Source organism: Condylura cristata, unplaced genomic scaffold (assembly GCF_000260355.1).
Source record: "Condylura cristata isolate star-nosed mole 26May11 unplaced genomic scaffold, ConCri1.0 scaffold00025, whole genome shotgun sequence".
NCBI lineage: Eukaryota > Metazoa > Chordata > Mammalia > Eulipotyphla > Talpidae > Condylura > Condylura cristata.
The window spans coordinates 20976294-20994302 of record NW_004567126.1 but is presented as its reverse complement, the minus strand read 5'-3'; the positions used below and the strand labels follow the sequence as shown (position 1 = coordinate 20994302).

General features: G+C 39.1%; 1 protein-coding gene across 1 annotated transcript in view; it reads right to left on the bottom strand.

Annotated features, from left to right (window-relative positions):
- Positions 1-206: 206 nt before the first annotated feature.
- Positions 207-18009, bottom strand: part of BUD13 (BUD13 homolog (S. cerevisiae)) — a 25607-nt gene continuing 7804 nt past the window's right edge. Inside the window, exons 5-11 of the mRNA XM_012729355.1 lie at positions 17477-17989; positions 11656-11810; positions 10034-10139; positions 8773-8911; positions 8250-8434; positions 7942-8023; positions 207-431 (exon numbers count right to left, since the gene is read on the bottom strand). Coding sequence (XP_012584809.1) covers positions 338-431; positions 7942-8023; positions 8250-8434; positions 8773-8911; positions 10034-10139; positions 11656-11810; positions 17477-17989 — 1274 coding nt within the window. The 3' untranslated portion in view covers positions 207-337. The remainder of the gene's footprint in view (positions 432-7941; positions 8024-8249; positions 8435-8772; positions 8912-10033; positions 10140-11655; positions 11811-17476; positions 17990-18009) is intronic.

The window sequence follows — 18009 nt, the reverse complement described above, 5'->3', positions numbered from 1 at the left end:
TAGTTTACATTCTTCCCCAAAATGAAGTAGCCCATTAAGAAGGTGATTAAAAAAATAGGTACATGTTTATTAAAAAAAGAAAAAGGCTTCCCAAGAACAAACCCACTGAGGAATCAGTGTTTCCTCTGAAAACCAGCAACAGCCATGCTGGCGCGCCTGAGCAGTACAGCGCCTCAGTGCAAACGTCCGGTCTCACACATGCTTCACAGGCAGAAGTGGCATTCGAGCAGTTTTGGTCTCTGTGGACCAGTTATGAGCACAGACAACAGCTACTGCTGGACGTCTGGCTGCCCTGTGTCCTCTGCCACACCCATCACCACCCTACAGCCTCAGAAAGTTACATGTCCTCAACACTCCACTTATAGGCAAGTTCCTCTACCGCCTTCTTGCTGGCAAGCCTGGCAAAGCGCTTCTGTTCAAATCCATTGGATCTGCAATCAAGAGACATACTAATCAGCCAGAATCCTGAAACAGGACATTTACTTTTGAAACAAGCGAAGAATTCACAATACAATGAATAGGAAGAAAGCAAGACAGTGGGGGGAAATTACCGCACAGACAACAAGCCAAAGGACCGAACCTGTAGCTGGCCCTCTCGGCAGCCCTTACTCGGGCCTTTCTCCTACTGACAACTATCCCAGATTTCCCCACTCCCTAGAGGATCTGCTCACTCTCAGCTGATGTCTACAGCTTAGACTTTACTGACTACACAAAAGCATTCAGTAAACTTGCAGTAGGCACTGAGTCATGAAGAGGAATGATGTGACAGTCCTGACGAACTTACAGGCCAGTGGAGGAGATGAGCATTTACACAGTAACTAAAATAAAAGGCATCAACTCTGGTAGAAATATGCACCGAGTATCAGGGAAATAGAACGGGATCCCACCTGGCTTGGGAGGGGGTTGAAAAAGAACAGCCAGGTGATGGCACACGGGTGACTCAGTGATGGGAAACCCACGGGGATTACAATTGAGATGAAAAAACAAAACATACAAAATGATGTAAAAATAAACTATAATATATATATATATATAAAGAAAAGAACAAGAACAGCCAGGAAAGGCTTTGTGGAAGTAGTCCCTAAGCTGAATCTGGAAAGACAGATTTGCCCAAATTGTTGGAGACAGGGAGGGTCAGGAGCACATTTCAGGACAGAGCACAGCATGAGCAATAAGAGCAGAGGCTGAAAAGTAAAGAGCCCGGTATATGCAGCGAACCAACAGCAAGCTGGTCTAGCTGGCGTCTTGAGCATGACAAAGGAGGAACACAAGACAGAAAAAGGAGACAGAGGCCAAATCATTATGAGCTTTGTAGACCACAGTAAAAGGCTTAAATTACATCCAGGAGGGAACAATTTAAGGCAGGAACATTAAACGACATTTCAAAGAGCGCACTCTGGAGATCAGAGGCAGGAAAGTCACTGTCACAGACCAGGCAATGATGATGAAAGCACTGATAAAGTGGGACAGGAGAAGGAGATATGGTAGGACTCAGAGACTGAGGGTATAAGACAAAGAAGGAGAAGGCCCATTTGCCTTGTAGGCTAATAATTTCAGTGACTGACTGAGTGAGGCTGCCACTAACCAGAATCAAGAGGAGGAGCAGGCTTAGAGTAGGTGAAGCTGATGAGGTCATTCTGATACACTGCATTAAGTATATCTCAACACACAGCTCAATATACCAGGCTGAGCTGTAAATACAGATTTGGGAGTCACATAGTACAGGTGGTAACTGAAGTTGTGACTCAGTAAGATTCATCCACTGTGGATGGAGAAAAAATGCCCAAGGGTTACAATTGGAGCCCTGAAAACTATTAAGGCATGAACAGAGGAAGAGAAACTCATCAAGATGGCCTAGAAGAAACATGAGAAAATCACCTGAGGTAGGATGTCAGCAGCATAATTCCTTGTGATACCATGTGTTCTCTGTCTTCTACAGAAACAGCTTGAAAGTGCCTGTATTCAGTCTGTATAGTTCACCTCTCACATTAGAATATCCTTATCACTCCAGAAAATCCTCCCACTAGATAAAGTGAGCCGCAAAGCAAAGCAGTGAGTCAGCCTGAAACTACAACCACTCTGAAGATACCTGCCAATATCAAGAGCAATAGTCCTGAATTTTGATGGCAGCTTGAGGGTTGACTGTCTCTGGCCTATATAAAGTAGGGTAGTGGATTCCAGTCATGGAGGAGGAACTTGAACAGTCTCACCTACCTTCACACAGCAATTCTGAAATCTGAACAAAACATACAAGTACAATTATTTGAAGGCATGAGAGTGACTAAAAGCTGGCAGACCTGGAGGGAGTTCATGTATGAAGAGATTTATGAGGCTTTTGCCAGAGGCCATGTCCCAGAAAGCCACAGGCTTATTGCCTTGAAGTAGTCCAGTAAATCAGGGAGGCAATATTGAAAAAGAAATAACCTACAGAAAAGAAGAACCACAAAATCCACATACAAACTGCACCCAGCTCCATGGCTAAATGCTAAAATGTGCATTTGCAAGCGAAAAACTGTGGAGCCCAATTAAAAAGCAGCAAGTAGAAAATGAGAGGCTAGTAGGGAGGTTGGCTGCTGCCACCTTAAAGGAGACAGTGTAGCGTTCAAATCCAGTCAAGGTAACAGTCCAAGGCAGAGGTATGTAACAAAGTCTCTACAATGTATCCTTCATAACTTTCAGTAACTGAGAAAAACTAACCAGATATTTGAAGAAACTGTAAAAGGTGGTCAAACTCAAGTAAAAGTTATTACTAGAAACCAATCTTAGGGTGACCCAGATGTTGCAATTAGCAGGTAGTCTTTAAAGCATCCATTACATTCTCAAGCTAGAAGGCCATATCTCAGAATAAATGAACAGATGGGATTTTTCAGCAAAAAAAATATAAACTATCAAATGGAAATTCTAAAGTTGAAAAATACAATAAAATAGCTGAAATGAAAACCTCATTGTATGGCCCAACAAACTAGAGATGGCAGAAGAGTGAATGAACTTGAAGACAGATCAATAAAAAGTATCACACCTTAAGAACAGAGAAAAATGAATAGGATTTCAAAACTCTTAGAACAGTGTCAAGTGGTAGGTAATAGTGTAATTGGAGAAAGAGTGGTTCAGAAAAAAATAACTGACGAAATAATAGCCTGATACTGCCCAGATCTAAAAAGCATGAACTCACCAACCCAGAAAACTCACAAAACCCAAAGCAGGATAAATACAAAGAAAACCACACTCAGGTACATCAAAGTCAGCTGCTTAAAACCAAAGAAAAGCAGAAAATCTTAAAAGCTGCAATACATCGCAACATGTACATGAGAGCAGGGAAGTCACAATGGAGCAAATGAGGACTGCAGGCTGATGTCTAACCAGAAACAACAGAGGGCAGAAATGACAAAGCATCTCTGAAGATGTCTCTTTCGGGCCGACAGGGCAATTCCAGCACCTGGTACTGTCCACCCAGAGTCCTATGTCAGTGAAACTATGCTTCAAAACTGAAGGGGAGAAAAGGTCTTTAGTTAACAGAACATGCCTATGCCAATTTCCTGCTTGATATCACATGATGGTTACATACTATATTATCACTGGGAGAAGAAACTAACACACACATTATTTTCTCAAGTTCTTGTGAGTATAAAATTATTTCAAAATTAAAGTTTTAAGACAATGAAGGTGAAATAAAGACATTTTCATGTAAGCAAAAATATAGAATTTGCTACCAGTATACCTGAAGGAATGTTCTTCAGGAAAGAAGGAAACACACTAGAAACACTAAATATAACACTCTCTCATAATATACACACATAAAAACTGTATGTGTGTGCATGTGTGTGTGCATGCATGTATATATGTATGCATGTGTGTGTGTTTTCTTAGTTTACTTGAAAACATATTACAAAAACCCTAACACTATAGTGGGAGTTATAGCATTTTTCATGTAATAGGTGTGATAAACAACAGCACAAAAAAAAGAAAGAGAATAGGTAGAATTAAAGTGTGGCAGGGTTCAATTTTACCTGAAATACCACAAGTATAGCTTCCAGTCAGGTGTAATAAGTTATAGATACATAGTGTGATTCATAGAGCAAATACTAAAAAAAAAATGGCAGAGGTACAACTTAAAAAGGTACAGAACACTTAAAGTTGCATACTAAATTTCCACATCTAAAATCTAAAACACCGACAATGCCAAATGCTGACAAGGATATCAAACAAGAGCCTGCATTATTTGCTATCATATAAGGTGGTATAGACACTGTAGAATATGGGGCAGTTTCCTACAGAATTAAACATAATTTCACCATATAATCCAGAAATCACTGAGCATTTATCCAAATAAACGGAAAACTAAGTTCACATAAAAACGTATACATAGTGAGCAAGTGGGATAAAAGAGGTGAATTCTACTGTGGTGGATGGAAGTTAGACTTTTAATTGGGTATCGTAATAAGCATACACAGATGTCAAACTACAATGCTGTACACCTCTGAAATCTATGTTATAAAACTGTTTACTTATATAAAAATGTAGAAAGAAAACATACATAAATTGCAGCTTTATTCACAATCACTAAAAACTGGGAGCCACCAAGATGCCCTTCAACAGAGAAGTAAAGAGATTGTGGTACATCCCAACACTGGAGCAGCAGTCAGTGATTAAAGAGGAGCGAGTACCAATTCACATACGAACATGGATTAATCTTAAATGCACTCTGCTAAGTGCTAGAAATCAAACTCAAAAGGCTACACAGTGTATGTTTCCACTCCTGGGCATTCTGAAAAAGGGAAAACTAGAAGGACGAAAAATAGATCTAGGATAAACTGCCAACTATGACAAATGAAACTAACTAATTACAAATGCATGAACAGTAATGGGGGAGGGGAAGGACTTGCCACTTTAAGTAATGCTAAAAATGGTGCTTTGATTATAAAGTGCAAGAATAATAACGTAAGAAACTGCATATTATTACTCTAGTTGGTAAATTTGTTTCTCACTGAAATCGTCAATTCTGGAACTGTCTTACACGTAGTCTGGGATAAGCAAAGTGAGTGGCAGCTATGGGTGCCAGATTTCTCAACTGGAGAAGAAAACTACAGATAAGCAAGAAGGAAAGCTAATTAATACTGGATTAGAGTCAGTTACAACAATATGAACTGTGTATATATTTGTATACATGCATGTATCTATATATACACACAAACATACATTCACATATGCATACATACACACATGCAATAACGCAACAGATAGATGGATAAATACAGAAACAATTATAGATAGGCATGTATACATGGATTCTATACATGCATTACCTAGTTCTGTCTACTGAGATGGCCCAGAAGCAATGACACTTCAATAACAGTAAATACCCCCAACTGTCAGATTATGGTTTCTAAATAGCATTCTCTATTAAAAGCAGCCAGAGTGATGCCTTCCTGGTCTGAGAAGATAGTGGGTATGATTCCGATCTTAATGTATCTGTTGATGTTTGTCTTGTGTATGTGATCAATCCTGGAGAATAATCCATGTGCACTGAGAAAAATGTGTACTCAGATTTTTTGGGGTGCAGTGTTCTATAGACGTCTGATAAGCCCATGCGGCTTAGGTCATGTTTAGTGCTTTAGTGTCCTTGCTTATTTTTTGTCTCGTTGACATGTCCAAACATATGTATTTTTTTAATGTCTGTTTTCAGAGATGACAGTAATTCAAGAGCACCTACACTGCTGTGTTTATTGCAGCACTATTCATAATAAATAGCTATGGAACAACCAAAATGCCCAAAAATAGATTACTGGATCAAGATGTGGTATCTGTACATAATGGGATATTACTCAGCATTCAAAAAGGTAAACTCACACCATTTGCAGCAACATAAACAGAGCTGGACGCGTTCATACACAGTGAAATTAGCCAGAAAGAAAAAGAAAAATACTGAATGGTATCTCTTATAGGAGGGATGTAGGGATGTAGGGAACCCAAATAAGGGCTGGGGAGAGGGAGGGAGTAATTTAACGAAGTAAAAAAATCAAATCAACAGGCAACTATAAACCAGAGACATTATTTGAGGGGAGGAGAAAAGTGGATCAAAACAGGGGTGGGAAGTGCACAAGGGACTATGGTGATGGTGCGCAGGTGAATTTACACAACGGGGTGGGGGGGGTAATTTCTTGGGACTGTACATGAGATAATAAAGCACACATTGTATGAAAGTGAAGAATGATGTAAAAAATATATAATATTTAAAAATAAACAAAAGCAGCCAGGACTCCTTAGAGAAATAACTGATTCTGGGGTTGGAGAGAGAAAATAAAAGAGAAGCCTGAAGTATCTTGTAGTAGCAGAAAGTGCAGGAGTACTCAAAAATAAAAGGATGAGAGTGTGTGAAAGGGACACCCGAGAGAGCAATAGCCGGAATGGCGCAATCTGAGCAACAAAAGAAACACAACTGCCGGGTTACATTACAAAGTATAACAGCTACAAGAGTCCTGTACCGATTTAAACAAATGAGTGAATAAAGAGGGAAACTAAACAAATACACCTTATATTAGGTTACTGCCCCCCATGGGTCCCCTTTGGATTTAAGTTGAACTCGTGACTCACTTCCAGACAACAGAAACTTGTGGGGAAAAATAATAATTTTAAAGTGAAGAAACCTGGCAAAGACTCACTACCTTAACCACATCACTGTGATGGGGTACGGATCTTACACACCCCCTAAAATGGTACCACAAGAGGGCACGTCACCACTGTGGCATTCTTTCTAAAAGCCTGTTACTTCATTCTAGTCATGAGAAAAACACCAAACAAACCCAATCTGAGGGCCATTCTACAAAATAGCTGATACTACAAAAATTGTCAGGTTACATACAAAAAGCAGACTAAGAATCATTACAGATCACAGAAGAGGGAGAATTGACCAATGAAGGCATTATCAGTAGTATCCTGAATGGCTCCTTGAACAGAAATGGGACATCAAAGGAAAAACTGGGGAAATCCAAGTAAAATTTTGTACACTGATAATAACATACCAATGTTTGTTTCTTAGTTTTCATAAATATACCATGGCAGTTTATTAAATGGAAATGAAACTTGGAAAACTACTAATGATAGTCATTGTTAAATGATAAAATTCGAACTTAAAATTTTGAAATACAAGTATCCACCACCACGGACTCTTTAGCTTCCTGTAACTTAAAAGATTTTTGTTTTACTTTATTAAGTTTTAATGAGCCAATTAATATTTTTCGGTTTCTCAGTTCCTTAGTAATAGTAAATTTTAATATGATAAATATTAATGGATAAAACCTAAAAAAACAACAAAAGTTTTTGGAGTCCTGAATAATTTTTTAGAGTGTAAAGGGGTCTTCAGATCAAAATTTAAGGGTCAGTATGCTAGATGCTAGAGGAGTGACCTTGTTAGTAGGCAAGAGGAGACAGACTCTTAACATGTAAGTTGAGGACTGACTTTGAATAGCAGCACATATGGTTCATCCACAGTAACAGGGAGAACGTTAAGAGAATCTGTGTATAGCAGCTGCTAGATGAACAGAAAAGGTGGCAGGAAACAGTGAGGCACTACGAATAACTCAATCTCCACAGGAAGTGAAAGTTCAAAAACAAAATGTTCAAGATACACCATTGTAGAAGGTTCCAAACTACCAGCCAATACTCATTACCTCTAAACCTGTTAAAATATCATTAGAAACAATCAACATGAAAACCAAGGTGAGATGTGAGTCCAGAGCATTGAACAGTTTCAAAAAGAAAGCAGAAGTGTTCCAAGCATGGGAAATGGAATTTGAGGACTCAGAAATAGAAGCAAGCAAAATGGGAACTATTAACCTTGTGATAAGAGAGAAGAATAAAGAGCGTTGAATGATTTAAGAACAATTCGGGAAGGTCTGGCCAGATGGAAGAGAAAACAAAAATGCAGGAAATGCTCTGGCTTACCTGTCTACTCCATCCCAGCGATATCCAGGCCAGATATTGAATCTATTGGGAGGAGGTGCTGGGCCATTGTAGCGAGGTCTCACTAACAGGAGAGAGAAAAGAAGTTACCTGTATAAGTTAATTCAGAATGGCTAATAGTGGGGGGAAATTTTTTATACAAAAATCTCTACTGAGTTGGATAAGGAATACAAGGAATCTAAAACTGTATAGAAAACCCTGTTTTGCATATCACTATGTATCATCACCCTCACGATTCTCTTGCTTTACATTAAATCACTTTCATCTCTGATGATTACCACAAGGCTCACCTTTCTTATTCTTATTCTCCTTGGCCTTATTCTTCTTGATAAAGTTGGCCATGGGGTCCCCTTCTCTTTCTTGTTCTCTCAGCATCCGGTCCAGATCTTCATCATCAATGTAGCGGGCCAGAGGTTTCTGCATTTCCTTCAATGCATCCTCCACATTTTGTTGCTGCTGCCGGCTCTGGGCAAGCCTAGGTATAAAGGACCCGAGAGAATATGCACTCTTGTTACATGTGTGCTCTCAACTGAGCCGGGCCACACTTCCGCACTGAGCTTCTCCTCTTTCTAGCAGCATATGCCATACAGGAACAATGGAAACCTCATAGACAGCCAAATGGACGTGTGGAATAGTTCAGCACCTTGCAAAGCAGACTAAACACAATCACTTTCCCATTCCTGAAAACAGCTCTGAAAGCAGAACACTACTAGACTAACGCAGACTGGAACAGAAAAGAGAGAGTGATACAGAACAGAGAATGACTTCCCCTAGTCAGTGGGGTCCTGTTCCCCCTTCCAGGTGTTCCCTTACCCTTTTCCCCACTGGGCATACAGCTCATCTCTCTCCGAGTCCTTCTCTGCTTTTCTCCTTTGTTCTAAACGTTCCAGTTTCAAATTCCTCTTACGACCAGATTTATCTCGAAATACAGTTTCAGCATACTGGAATTCAGCTGGAGAAAAAATTAGACTTTCAAAATAAATATTAAGCATCGAAATTAGAAATAATAACCTAGTAGGTGAAATCAAGCACTGGAATTTTTTTTTCATGTAGAAAATGTTTTAATATATATAAAGATGTAGCCACAACATAATTCAAAAGTAGGTTTTTTTTTCCTTTTTTTTTTATTACAAAGTTTATTTTTACATCATTTTGCACATTTTTTTTTTCATCTCGATTGTAATCCCCGCGGGTTTCCCATCACCAAATCACCCCTGTGCCACCACCATAGTCCCGTGCATTTCCCTCCCTTCCCCCCCCACCCCCCGTTTTTGAACCCATTCCCCACTCCACCCCCACAGAATGTCTCTGTATATGGTTGTTCATTATTTTTTTAATTTTCTTGCTTGGTCCATTATACTCCTGCTATGAGTGAAACCATCCGGTATTTTTCTTTCTCTTTCTGGCTTATCTCATTAAGTATGATCTTTTCCAGCTCCATCCAAGTTGCTGCAAAAGACATGTGTTTCTCTTTTTTGGCTGCTGAGTAATATTCCATTGTGTATATGTACCACATCTTTCTAATCCAGTCATCTACTTTTGGGCATTTGGGCTGCTTCCATGTTTTTCCAATTGTAAATAAAGCAGCAATAAACATGGGGGTACAAGTATCTTTTTCAATCAGTGTTTTTGTGTCTTTTGGGTAGATACCTAGGAGTGGGATTGCTGGGTCGAAGGGAAGCTTCAAGCACTGGAATTTTGATGCTGGATAAGACCTTTAGCAGCTGGAACACAAGTCATTTCTACCAACATCTGAGTGTAACATTTTTCAGGGAAGAAAAAAATACGCTGTTGAAATAATGTATAAAGCCAGACCATAAATCTGATATCAATTTAAAATTTAAAATACCAGGTGCAGCTGGACTATGGTGATGGCACACAGGTGAATTGGTAGTGGGAAGCCCATGGGGATTACAACTGAGATGGAAAAAGGCACAAAATGATGTAAAAATAAACATATTACTAACAACAGCAAAAAAATGAGGTGCAGTAAGTTACATTCAATAACAACAATAATAGTAGTTATACTAAAGTCATGAACTTTTGACTGGCCTGTGCATTTTCACACTTTTACCTTCAAATGCCATGGTTTCCTGTTCTCGTTTCTTGAGTTCCTGCTGCTCTTGCTGCATGTCAGTTAACACCAACCCAGTTTTAGCGCCAGAATACATGCGTGCAGCCTATGCAACCGAGAAGGGAGTGGCTGACATTAATGTGGCAACACAACAGTAGACTGCATGAGTGTAGCATTAGGTGCATTCTGTCTTGATAATCATCAATACAGAAACCAAGAACTCTAGCTTGATAGTCTCATCAACACAGGATTCACAGAATAGAAAAGGAAAAAAACAATTGAATTTCATAGGAAATTAATAAAACTATTAAGTTTAAAAGTAAACGAAAAACAAACCACAAAGATATAAAGAGAAGGCTAAGCATATGTATTTCTGACCTTCTAACATGGAAACTGCACACAGGCCCTCTCACGCCACCTGACCAGAAACATAGAGCCGAAAGTCTCCAGGAGAGGCCCACACTGACAGAACAGTCCTTTTAAAATACTGACTCAGCAAACCTAAGATTGTTAAATTGTGGCTACATTTCAGGATATCGAGATACTATCAAACAAAACTTTTTACTAAACTCAATTTAGTGTCAAGAAAACAACTGAAGTATACAATATATCATGACAGCATTATAAATTGCTTAAATTTGATGAATATTAAATTGTCCATAGATTAAAGAGATACATAAAATGGGAAGAGATCCAACTAAAGCACAGGCCTCGGTTTGTTCCCCTAAAAAGAGGAACCCCAGTTCCTAGGTTAGAGACAGGCTGTTCTCCCCTACCAGAACCATATGGTCTACAGATGACACTTAACCTGAGAAGTCTAGTGTTGGATGGGAACACACAAACCCTAGCGACCTATCGTTCTGTTTCTTAAGCAAATCATTGAAATAAGATTCCTTTACTGGCCTCCTTTAAAACACAATTACTCAGGGCTCATGTGGATTATTTTTGCCAATTCAGGTTTCAATATAGATTTAAAATGAATACCAACATCCTACATGATTTGATTCTCAATGTAGTTTTATATTTTAAGTGCCTCTCTTTAAGCTCTGGAAACAGATTTGCAGTCTTCAAATTGTAGTAAGATTACTTACACTAAATGCTTACTTTGTCCCAGGCATTCCACTAAGAGTTTTACTTATACAAATTCATTTAACTCCACAATAACCTAAAAGAAGTATGTACCATATTTTACAGATGAAGAAGCTGAGGCAGAGATATTCCTATCTTGCTCAAATCTCAGGTTGCAAGTGGAAGAAGTAGGATTCAAAATGTGATGTTTGACATAAAGTTTGTGATCCTAACACCAATTTGCAAATTAGAGTTCTCAGTTTATTCATCAGAAGACGGGAAGTTTTCCTGGCCCATTAAAATAAGATTTGCGGACTAAGAGGATCTAAAGGCAGTAGCTACTTAGGACTCTGATATTTACAAGTTCCAGAGGGCTGGGTTATAGGCAGTTCTATTTTCACAAAGAAATAAAAAGTTCTAGCGGTTCTTTGAATTAGTTTTACTGTCCAACTTCTGCTGGCAGCTTGTGGCTTTGGGATTTACATTGGGATTTACATTGACTTCCAGAGAGGAAGTCACTCTAATAGGAGACTACAGCTCCTGAACGGTCCTACCTTCTTCCCAGGTGGTTGACTTCTTCGAGGTGGAGACAGATCAGAATCAGAACTGGCCCTCCGTTTCCTCCTTGGTGGAGAGAGGTCAGAGTCAGAGCTCTGGTGTCTAGGCCTATTCCGCGGAGGTGAAAGATCCGAGTCAGAATCCAAGTGCCCTGGATTTGGTTGAGGAGAAAGATCTGAATCAGAGGCTTTTTAACTATCACTTGCAAGAAAAGTCCCCATGTTTGACTCTAATGTCTCCTAGGTAGAGTTTATACGACATCCCTTCCTCTCGTTCAGGTACTCATCTGTGATGGGTCTGCTCAGCCCGTTCCCACAGACTCTCTTCTACGTTGGCCCTTGAAGAACTAGAAGGAGCTAGGTCTCATTGATTTGAGAAAAAAATGATTCATAATTGTAACTCTGTCTTACCCCAGGAGCCACAACTTAGCTTAAAGGGTATATGAAACTTACCATAAAGGCTACAAAGTTAATTCTTTGAAAAATTAGGTTATTTAAGGGGTGGCTCTAAGCCTCTTCTAGGAATTTTTAAAAACAGATGCAAGTTTTCTGAACCAAAGGATTAGACTTAGAAATATTAATTTTAGGAATGTTTTGTTACTTATAGGAGTTAATAAAGAACTACTTAGAAACTGAATTAGTAAAACTTTCTGTGCATTCACAAACACTGGTAAAATAACTATTTCTTAAAACTAGCACATGGCCACAATTTTAAATGAAAACTAAAAGATCTCTGTGTGTCCTTAATCTAGGGAGTTACTGTATTACAGTTAATTATAAATGGTGCCTATGTAAGTTCTAATATAATAAAAACCCCAAAATTTTGAGATCACAATCTAGAATTTTTGGTAAATAAAACCTACATCAAGTTTAATGGTTTAACTTAAACCATGCCTGTCTTCAAAGTTATAATGCTGGCTGTTAATACTTTTATTCTATGTTTAAATGCGATTAAACTTTTAAAAAGTTAGCTCTTGATATACAGCAATGAAAAGTGACTGACCTGATCTCTGTCAACAAAAAGAGATTTGTTTAAAAATAAAGTTTTAAACAAATGAAATAGAGATCTCTGACTATCATAGTCTCTCAGAAATTTATGGTTAACTTGAAACTTCATCAGATAAAACAATGAGTTAGGGCTCTTCCTGGTGAAACAATGGGTTAAAGTACCACACTATGAAGCTCTCCAAAGCTTGACCCCAGGTCAGAGACTGACCCAAGGCTGGCAGACCTCTCTTAACCCACTCATTGCCTCCCTCAGCAGTGCATTTCAGTAGATCTGCTTGTTCTGCTTCCCGCTCTGTCTCTGGTGAATCCTCTCACCCACCACACCTCTGGCCTGTACCCCAGTTTTATAAGCATGAATAAAATAAACTTTTAAAAATTAATAAATAAAGCCAAAGTAAAAAGAAACCATTTTAGGCAAGATGGTGCTAAGAGTTTACGTGAAAGGACAACACTGCCACCCAAAACATCTCTCTGGCAAAAGGCTTATTTCACGGGAGGGACACTGAAGCTCGAATATAATTTGCTTTTTGATGTTTATACATTTCTCTCCATGACGGTCTTTTCCAAGAAGACCAATCCCTTTATTTTTTCTCCTGGAGAAGTACTTTTGTTATTCCAAGTAAAGACCCTATTTTCGTTTTTCCCTTGTCCTAGTTAAGGAATGTAAGACAGCATCTATAGCCACAGGGACAAGTCACCTAGTTGTGCTGGATCTCTCACATATACACAGGAGGTATATGTATTACTTAAGCTTCCATATGATCTTTCTTTTACTTCTCAATCTGACTTATTATTCATGCACCCAGAAAACCCCTACGGGGTAGGAATGGAATAATTTCCTTTACAGGCCCCTAAATTGGGAATTTCAGCTAGGAAAAACTAAGGGAACAATTGAATCTTACCCACAAACAGATCTACTCTTAAAAACCTTTGTCACTCTGGACAATTAAGTACTATTTTGTAAGTATCTGTGTAAGTCTGTTAGGCCTGTAACAAAACTTCTCTGACATCAAAACGCTAAAATAATAAGTACATTCACAGGAAGAAAAGGTTGTATTTTTTTTAGCATATATATATAAATTGATAGGAGTGTTTTTAAAATATATTAAGACTTCTTAAAGTCTAATATATTCTGACATAATATTGGCCAATTCTGATTATTTTAAAGATGTGTGCCACAAGATGGGATGCATATCATTGTCTATTAATTTATATTCAGATTTTAAGTATGGTTATTTCTAAGTAAACTGTGTCTTCAGAAAAATTCACATAAAAAGGAACTTACAGTACTCTAAAAATATAAGCCCATTATGTAACTGAGAAAAACTGCAGCGCTTATGGAAATCTGGACTCCTAAAGTTTGCTAAACAAAAAATCCAGACTTACTACATGGAAATGACTACTGTGAGAACTAAAATATTTGTAAATTTGTAAAAACTTTCTAAAATATTGGGTTTTAACATTTTGGGTTTTAACATTTTATCTACAGCAGTGTCAAACTGCATCTTTTTATGAGCGAATTGAAACATTTGCTTTTCTATCAGCCAAAATGTAAACTTTTAGTAAGTATGGTTACTTCTCAGGGCAATGTGTTTGTCTGCATAAATCCAGTAAGACCCTTTTTTCCTCCATAGTAAAATGTCCGAGACTTTCACTGGAAACCAGAGGGCTTTCAAGAATCTACAATTTCGGATTCTTTGAGAAAGGGACAGACCTTGCTTTCAGGGTTCTCGATCTACCAGGAAGGGTAAAGAATAACCCTCCCCTTTGGGAAAACTGACAGCCCCAAGGCATTTAGGGACCTCAAGAAGAGGAACTTAGCCAACCAAACAGGTTTTTACAGGAAAGGTCTGCTGGGACTGTGGCTTGATTTCCTGCCCTGAGACGCAAACCATTAAGAGTTCAATCTGAGATTCCTTGTGGAGGTTCCAGTAAAGCCATTCTTAAAAGTATACCGTTATATTTTGCTCTTGTTGCACTTACGTGAAAGGACTGCCCAATTTGATGAAAATTAAACTTAACTTGCAAATGGATTTTACTGTAATCACTTGTAGAGCTGGAGTGGGGGGTTGAAGACAAATGATATTTAGAAACTTTTTCGATATCAGTTTCTGGTCCTCTTCAATCTGAAAATTGTACTGGATCCTAACATCTTTAATGTCTAACTATTTTGCACAAGTTTGTTTTTAACAGGCTACGGCATCTAACAGTATATAACTACTCACCTGGAGATTAGGTACTTCTGAAAAGGAAAGGTTATTACCCTGAGACCTGGGAAGGGCCCTATCTTATCCTTCCCATCACACACTCTACCCTAAAAATGGAAGGAATAAAACCCTAGATTCATCTTACTCAGATAAAACCCTATCATTTAACAAGGTGGAATATAGTCCCTAGATTTAACAACTTTAAAGCTCAAAAAACTTGCCCCCAGAGGTCATGACTATCCTGACGGTGCCCACTAGACTGGCTGTTCCTAACAAAGTTGGGGACTAACACCTTTCTCTGGTGGGCTCAACGCGATGCAAACCAAATCTCCTGCTGAGTTTGTGGTGTCGTGCCCTCTCTAGCATCCAGGGCTCTCTTGGTGGGTGCAGCCTTTGTAAGATAAAGCTAGGACTTAAAACAGCTCCCCTTTCCTGGGAGCAAATATCCCACCTGCATTCCTCCAGAGTAAACACACCCAGAGAGGGGCTCTCCCCAGTGAGACCTTGCATCTCTAGAGGCAAAATAAAGGAACATGCCTTTACCTAAAGGAGGAAAGTTGTCGTTATGTTAGCCAGAGTGGACTGGTAATATCCAACATAAAAGTGCAACAACAGCCATTAGACTTAGAGAAAAGCCTCTCCTCTAGTGGGGGATGTTAATGGAGCCCTCCTATGGATACTGCCTTTTCTAGAACCCTTTGCCACTATATTTTTATCCTCATCTCTGAAACTTGAATACTCAATCTCATTGTTAAATTTGTTTCTTCTTGTATGGAGGCGGTTAAATTCCAAGAGAAATAACAGCCAGTCAAAACACCCCACATCTGGGACTCCACCTCTCCCTCCTTCCAGAACCAGCATAAAGGACCCACAGGCCAGTCAGTTCAGGGACTAGCATTAGTGAGCTCATACCCCAGGCCCTTACATAGGAACAGCTCTATGCCCCACTCCAGCCTGAGGCAGCTACAGAAGACAAACCACCCACCATTCAGGTTCCCCAAGTGATTCTGGGCCAGATAGGGTGAGGAGAGGTTAATACAGAAAAAGAAAAATTTAGAGAAGAAAAATTTCAGATGGAAGTTTTCACAAAGTCAAAAGCCAGAGGAATGAGGAATGAGTAATTAATCAAGCTAAGCACATTTCCAGGAACTGGAGGTGGGGGCAGAGAGGATTATCATTTACAGAAAACCAAGCCAATCAGACTACAAAATGATAAAGTTTCAGAGTAATTTCATCAAAAAGCACTATTTAAGGATGCCCCTTGCTCAGGCAAAATGCCTATCTTGTCCATTAAGAACGCCTGCCTATGTCTTTTTTTTTCTGTTTCTTAATAGGTTTACCACGTGCTGCTGATAATAAATAAATAAATAAATAAATAAACCAATAGGCCATGGGGTTCTACTTTTCAAGTTACTAGTGACTACTAGTATGAGCTCATAACTCATCTCAGTCATAATTATCCCATCCATAGAATAAACAAAACAACTGGCACTCAAGTCTAGAAAAATTTAAAATTATCCAGAATATGTTCTGATGTCCTCAGACTAAAGGAAGCAATGTATTTTAATTTAAAAATCCACATAGCACCTAGGGACAAAACATAAGAGTCAACAAATTTCACTAGAAAGGTCTGAATTGTATAGACCAAAGCATCATAAATCACCTCCCTAATTTGTACTTAGTTTCCTGGGTTACAGTTCTAAAAGTACTTAAATTTCCAGGAAATCTAATAAGGAAATAATCTAAAGTGGGGACAACAGTTTATATGCAAGAATGTTCATTATGTAAAGGCAGAAATTTATAAGTAATTTAAATTTGCAATAATAGGAAAATAAGCAAATTTGTATACTAACATGTCAATAAAAATTATACTGACAAAGAGATGTGTTTATGACATAGGGAAGATAATGTTAAGTAAAAAAAAAAAAAGGAAGATTGACTATTCATGAGATGTCTGTACCTCACAGCACTCAAATATATCAAAAATGAATTTCCTTACTTTTTTTTTAAAGATTTATTTATTCATACAGAACTGGGGTACAGGTGAGAGGTGCAGGGCGGTGAGAGGATTCACCAGAGATGGAGTGGGGAGCAGAACAGGCAGATCAATGAAGTACACTGCTGAGGGGAGCAGCAGGCGGGTCAGGAGAGGTCTGCCGCGACTTGTGGGTCACCCCGGGGAGGGGATCGAACTTGCACTAAAGCAGATGCAGCTCGCTTGCAGTGCTGTGCTTTAACCGGTTGTGCCACCAGGGAGGGCCCAAAAATGAACTTTAAAAAGACTAAAGAAATATTGCTACAAGATGAACAGTGATTACCTCTGAATGACGAAATTTGTATGCCCTTTTTTTTACTTTTTCACATTTTAAAGTTTCTGCAGCATACGTGTAGTACTTTTATATGGAGTGGAGAGAATAAATAGAAAACTATATAAGACCTTCCTCGCAGTCACTATAAATTTTTAACTTTCATCAGTCCAATCTCTCAACATTTCCCAAGTTTTCTAAACTTCTCCAAAGACACTCCAATTCCATTTCTAAACATCATAAAACCTAATAAAGTACCTAGATAAAAGTTTCCCTCCTGGACAATCAAATGCTCACCTTTAGAATCATGCTGCTTATTTCCAAAATTGGATTTTGCTCGCTTTTTTCGTGGAGGAGAGATATCCGAGTCATGTTCATTTTTGTTGTTCTTTGGGAGTGATGGAGAAGAGCCTGGTCCTTTCCGATGTGGAGGTTTACTAGAGGTAGCATCTGGTGCTCTAGTGCTTTTTGTTCTGGGCAGTGACTGAGGGACATTAGGATCCAAATCAGGGGAGTCGTGTCGGACCCTCCTGAGCTGCGATGTGTCCAAGGAGTCAGTTCTTTTACGCTCACATGTGTCAGGGGAGCTGTTACGGGTCCTTCGTGGGGGAGAGAGATCTGAGGAACTGTGACGGGCCCGCCTAAGAGGAGATGAATCTGGTGTGTCATGACAAGCTTTCCTAGAAGATATACCTGAAGAATGACGATGAGACTTCCTGAGGGGAGAAGGATCACGGGTGTCGTGACGGGCCCTCCTCGGAGGAGATGGATCTGGGGTGTCATGACGGGCCCTCCTCGGAGGAGATGGATCTGGGGTGTCGTGACGGGCC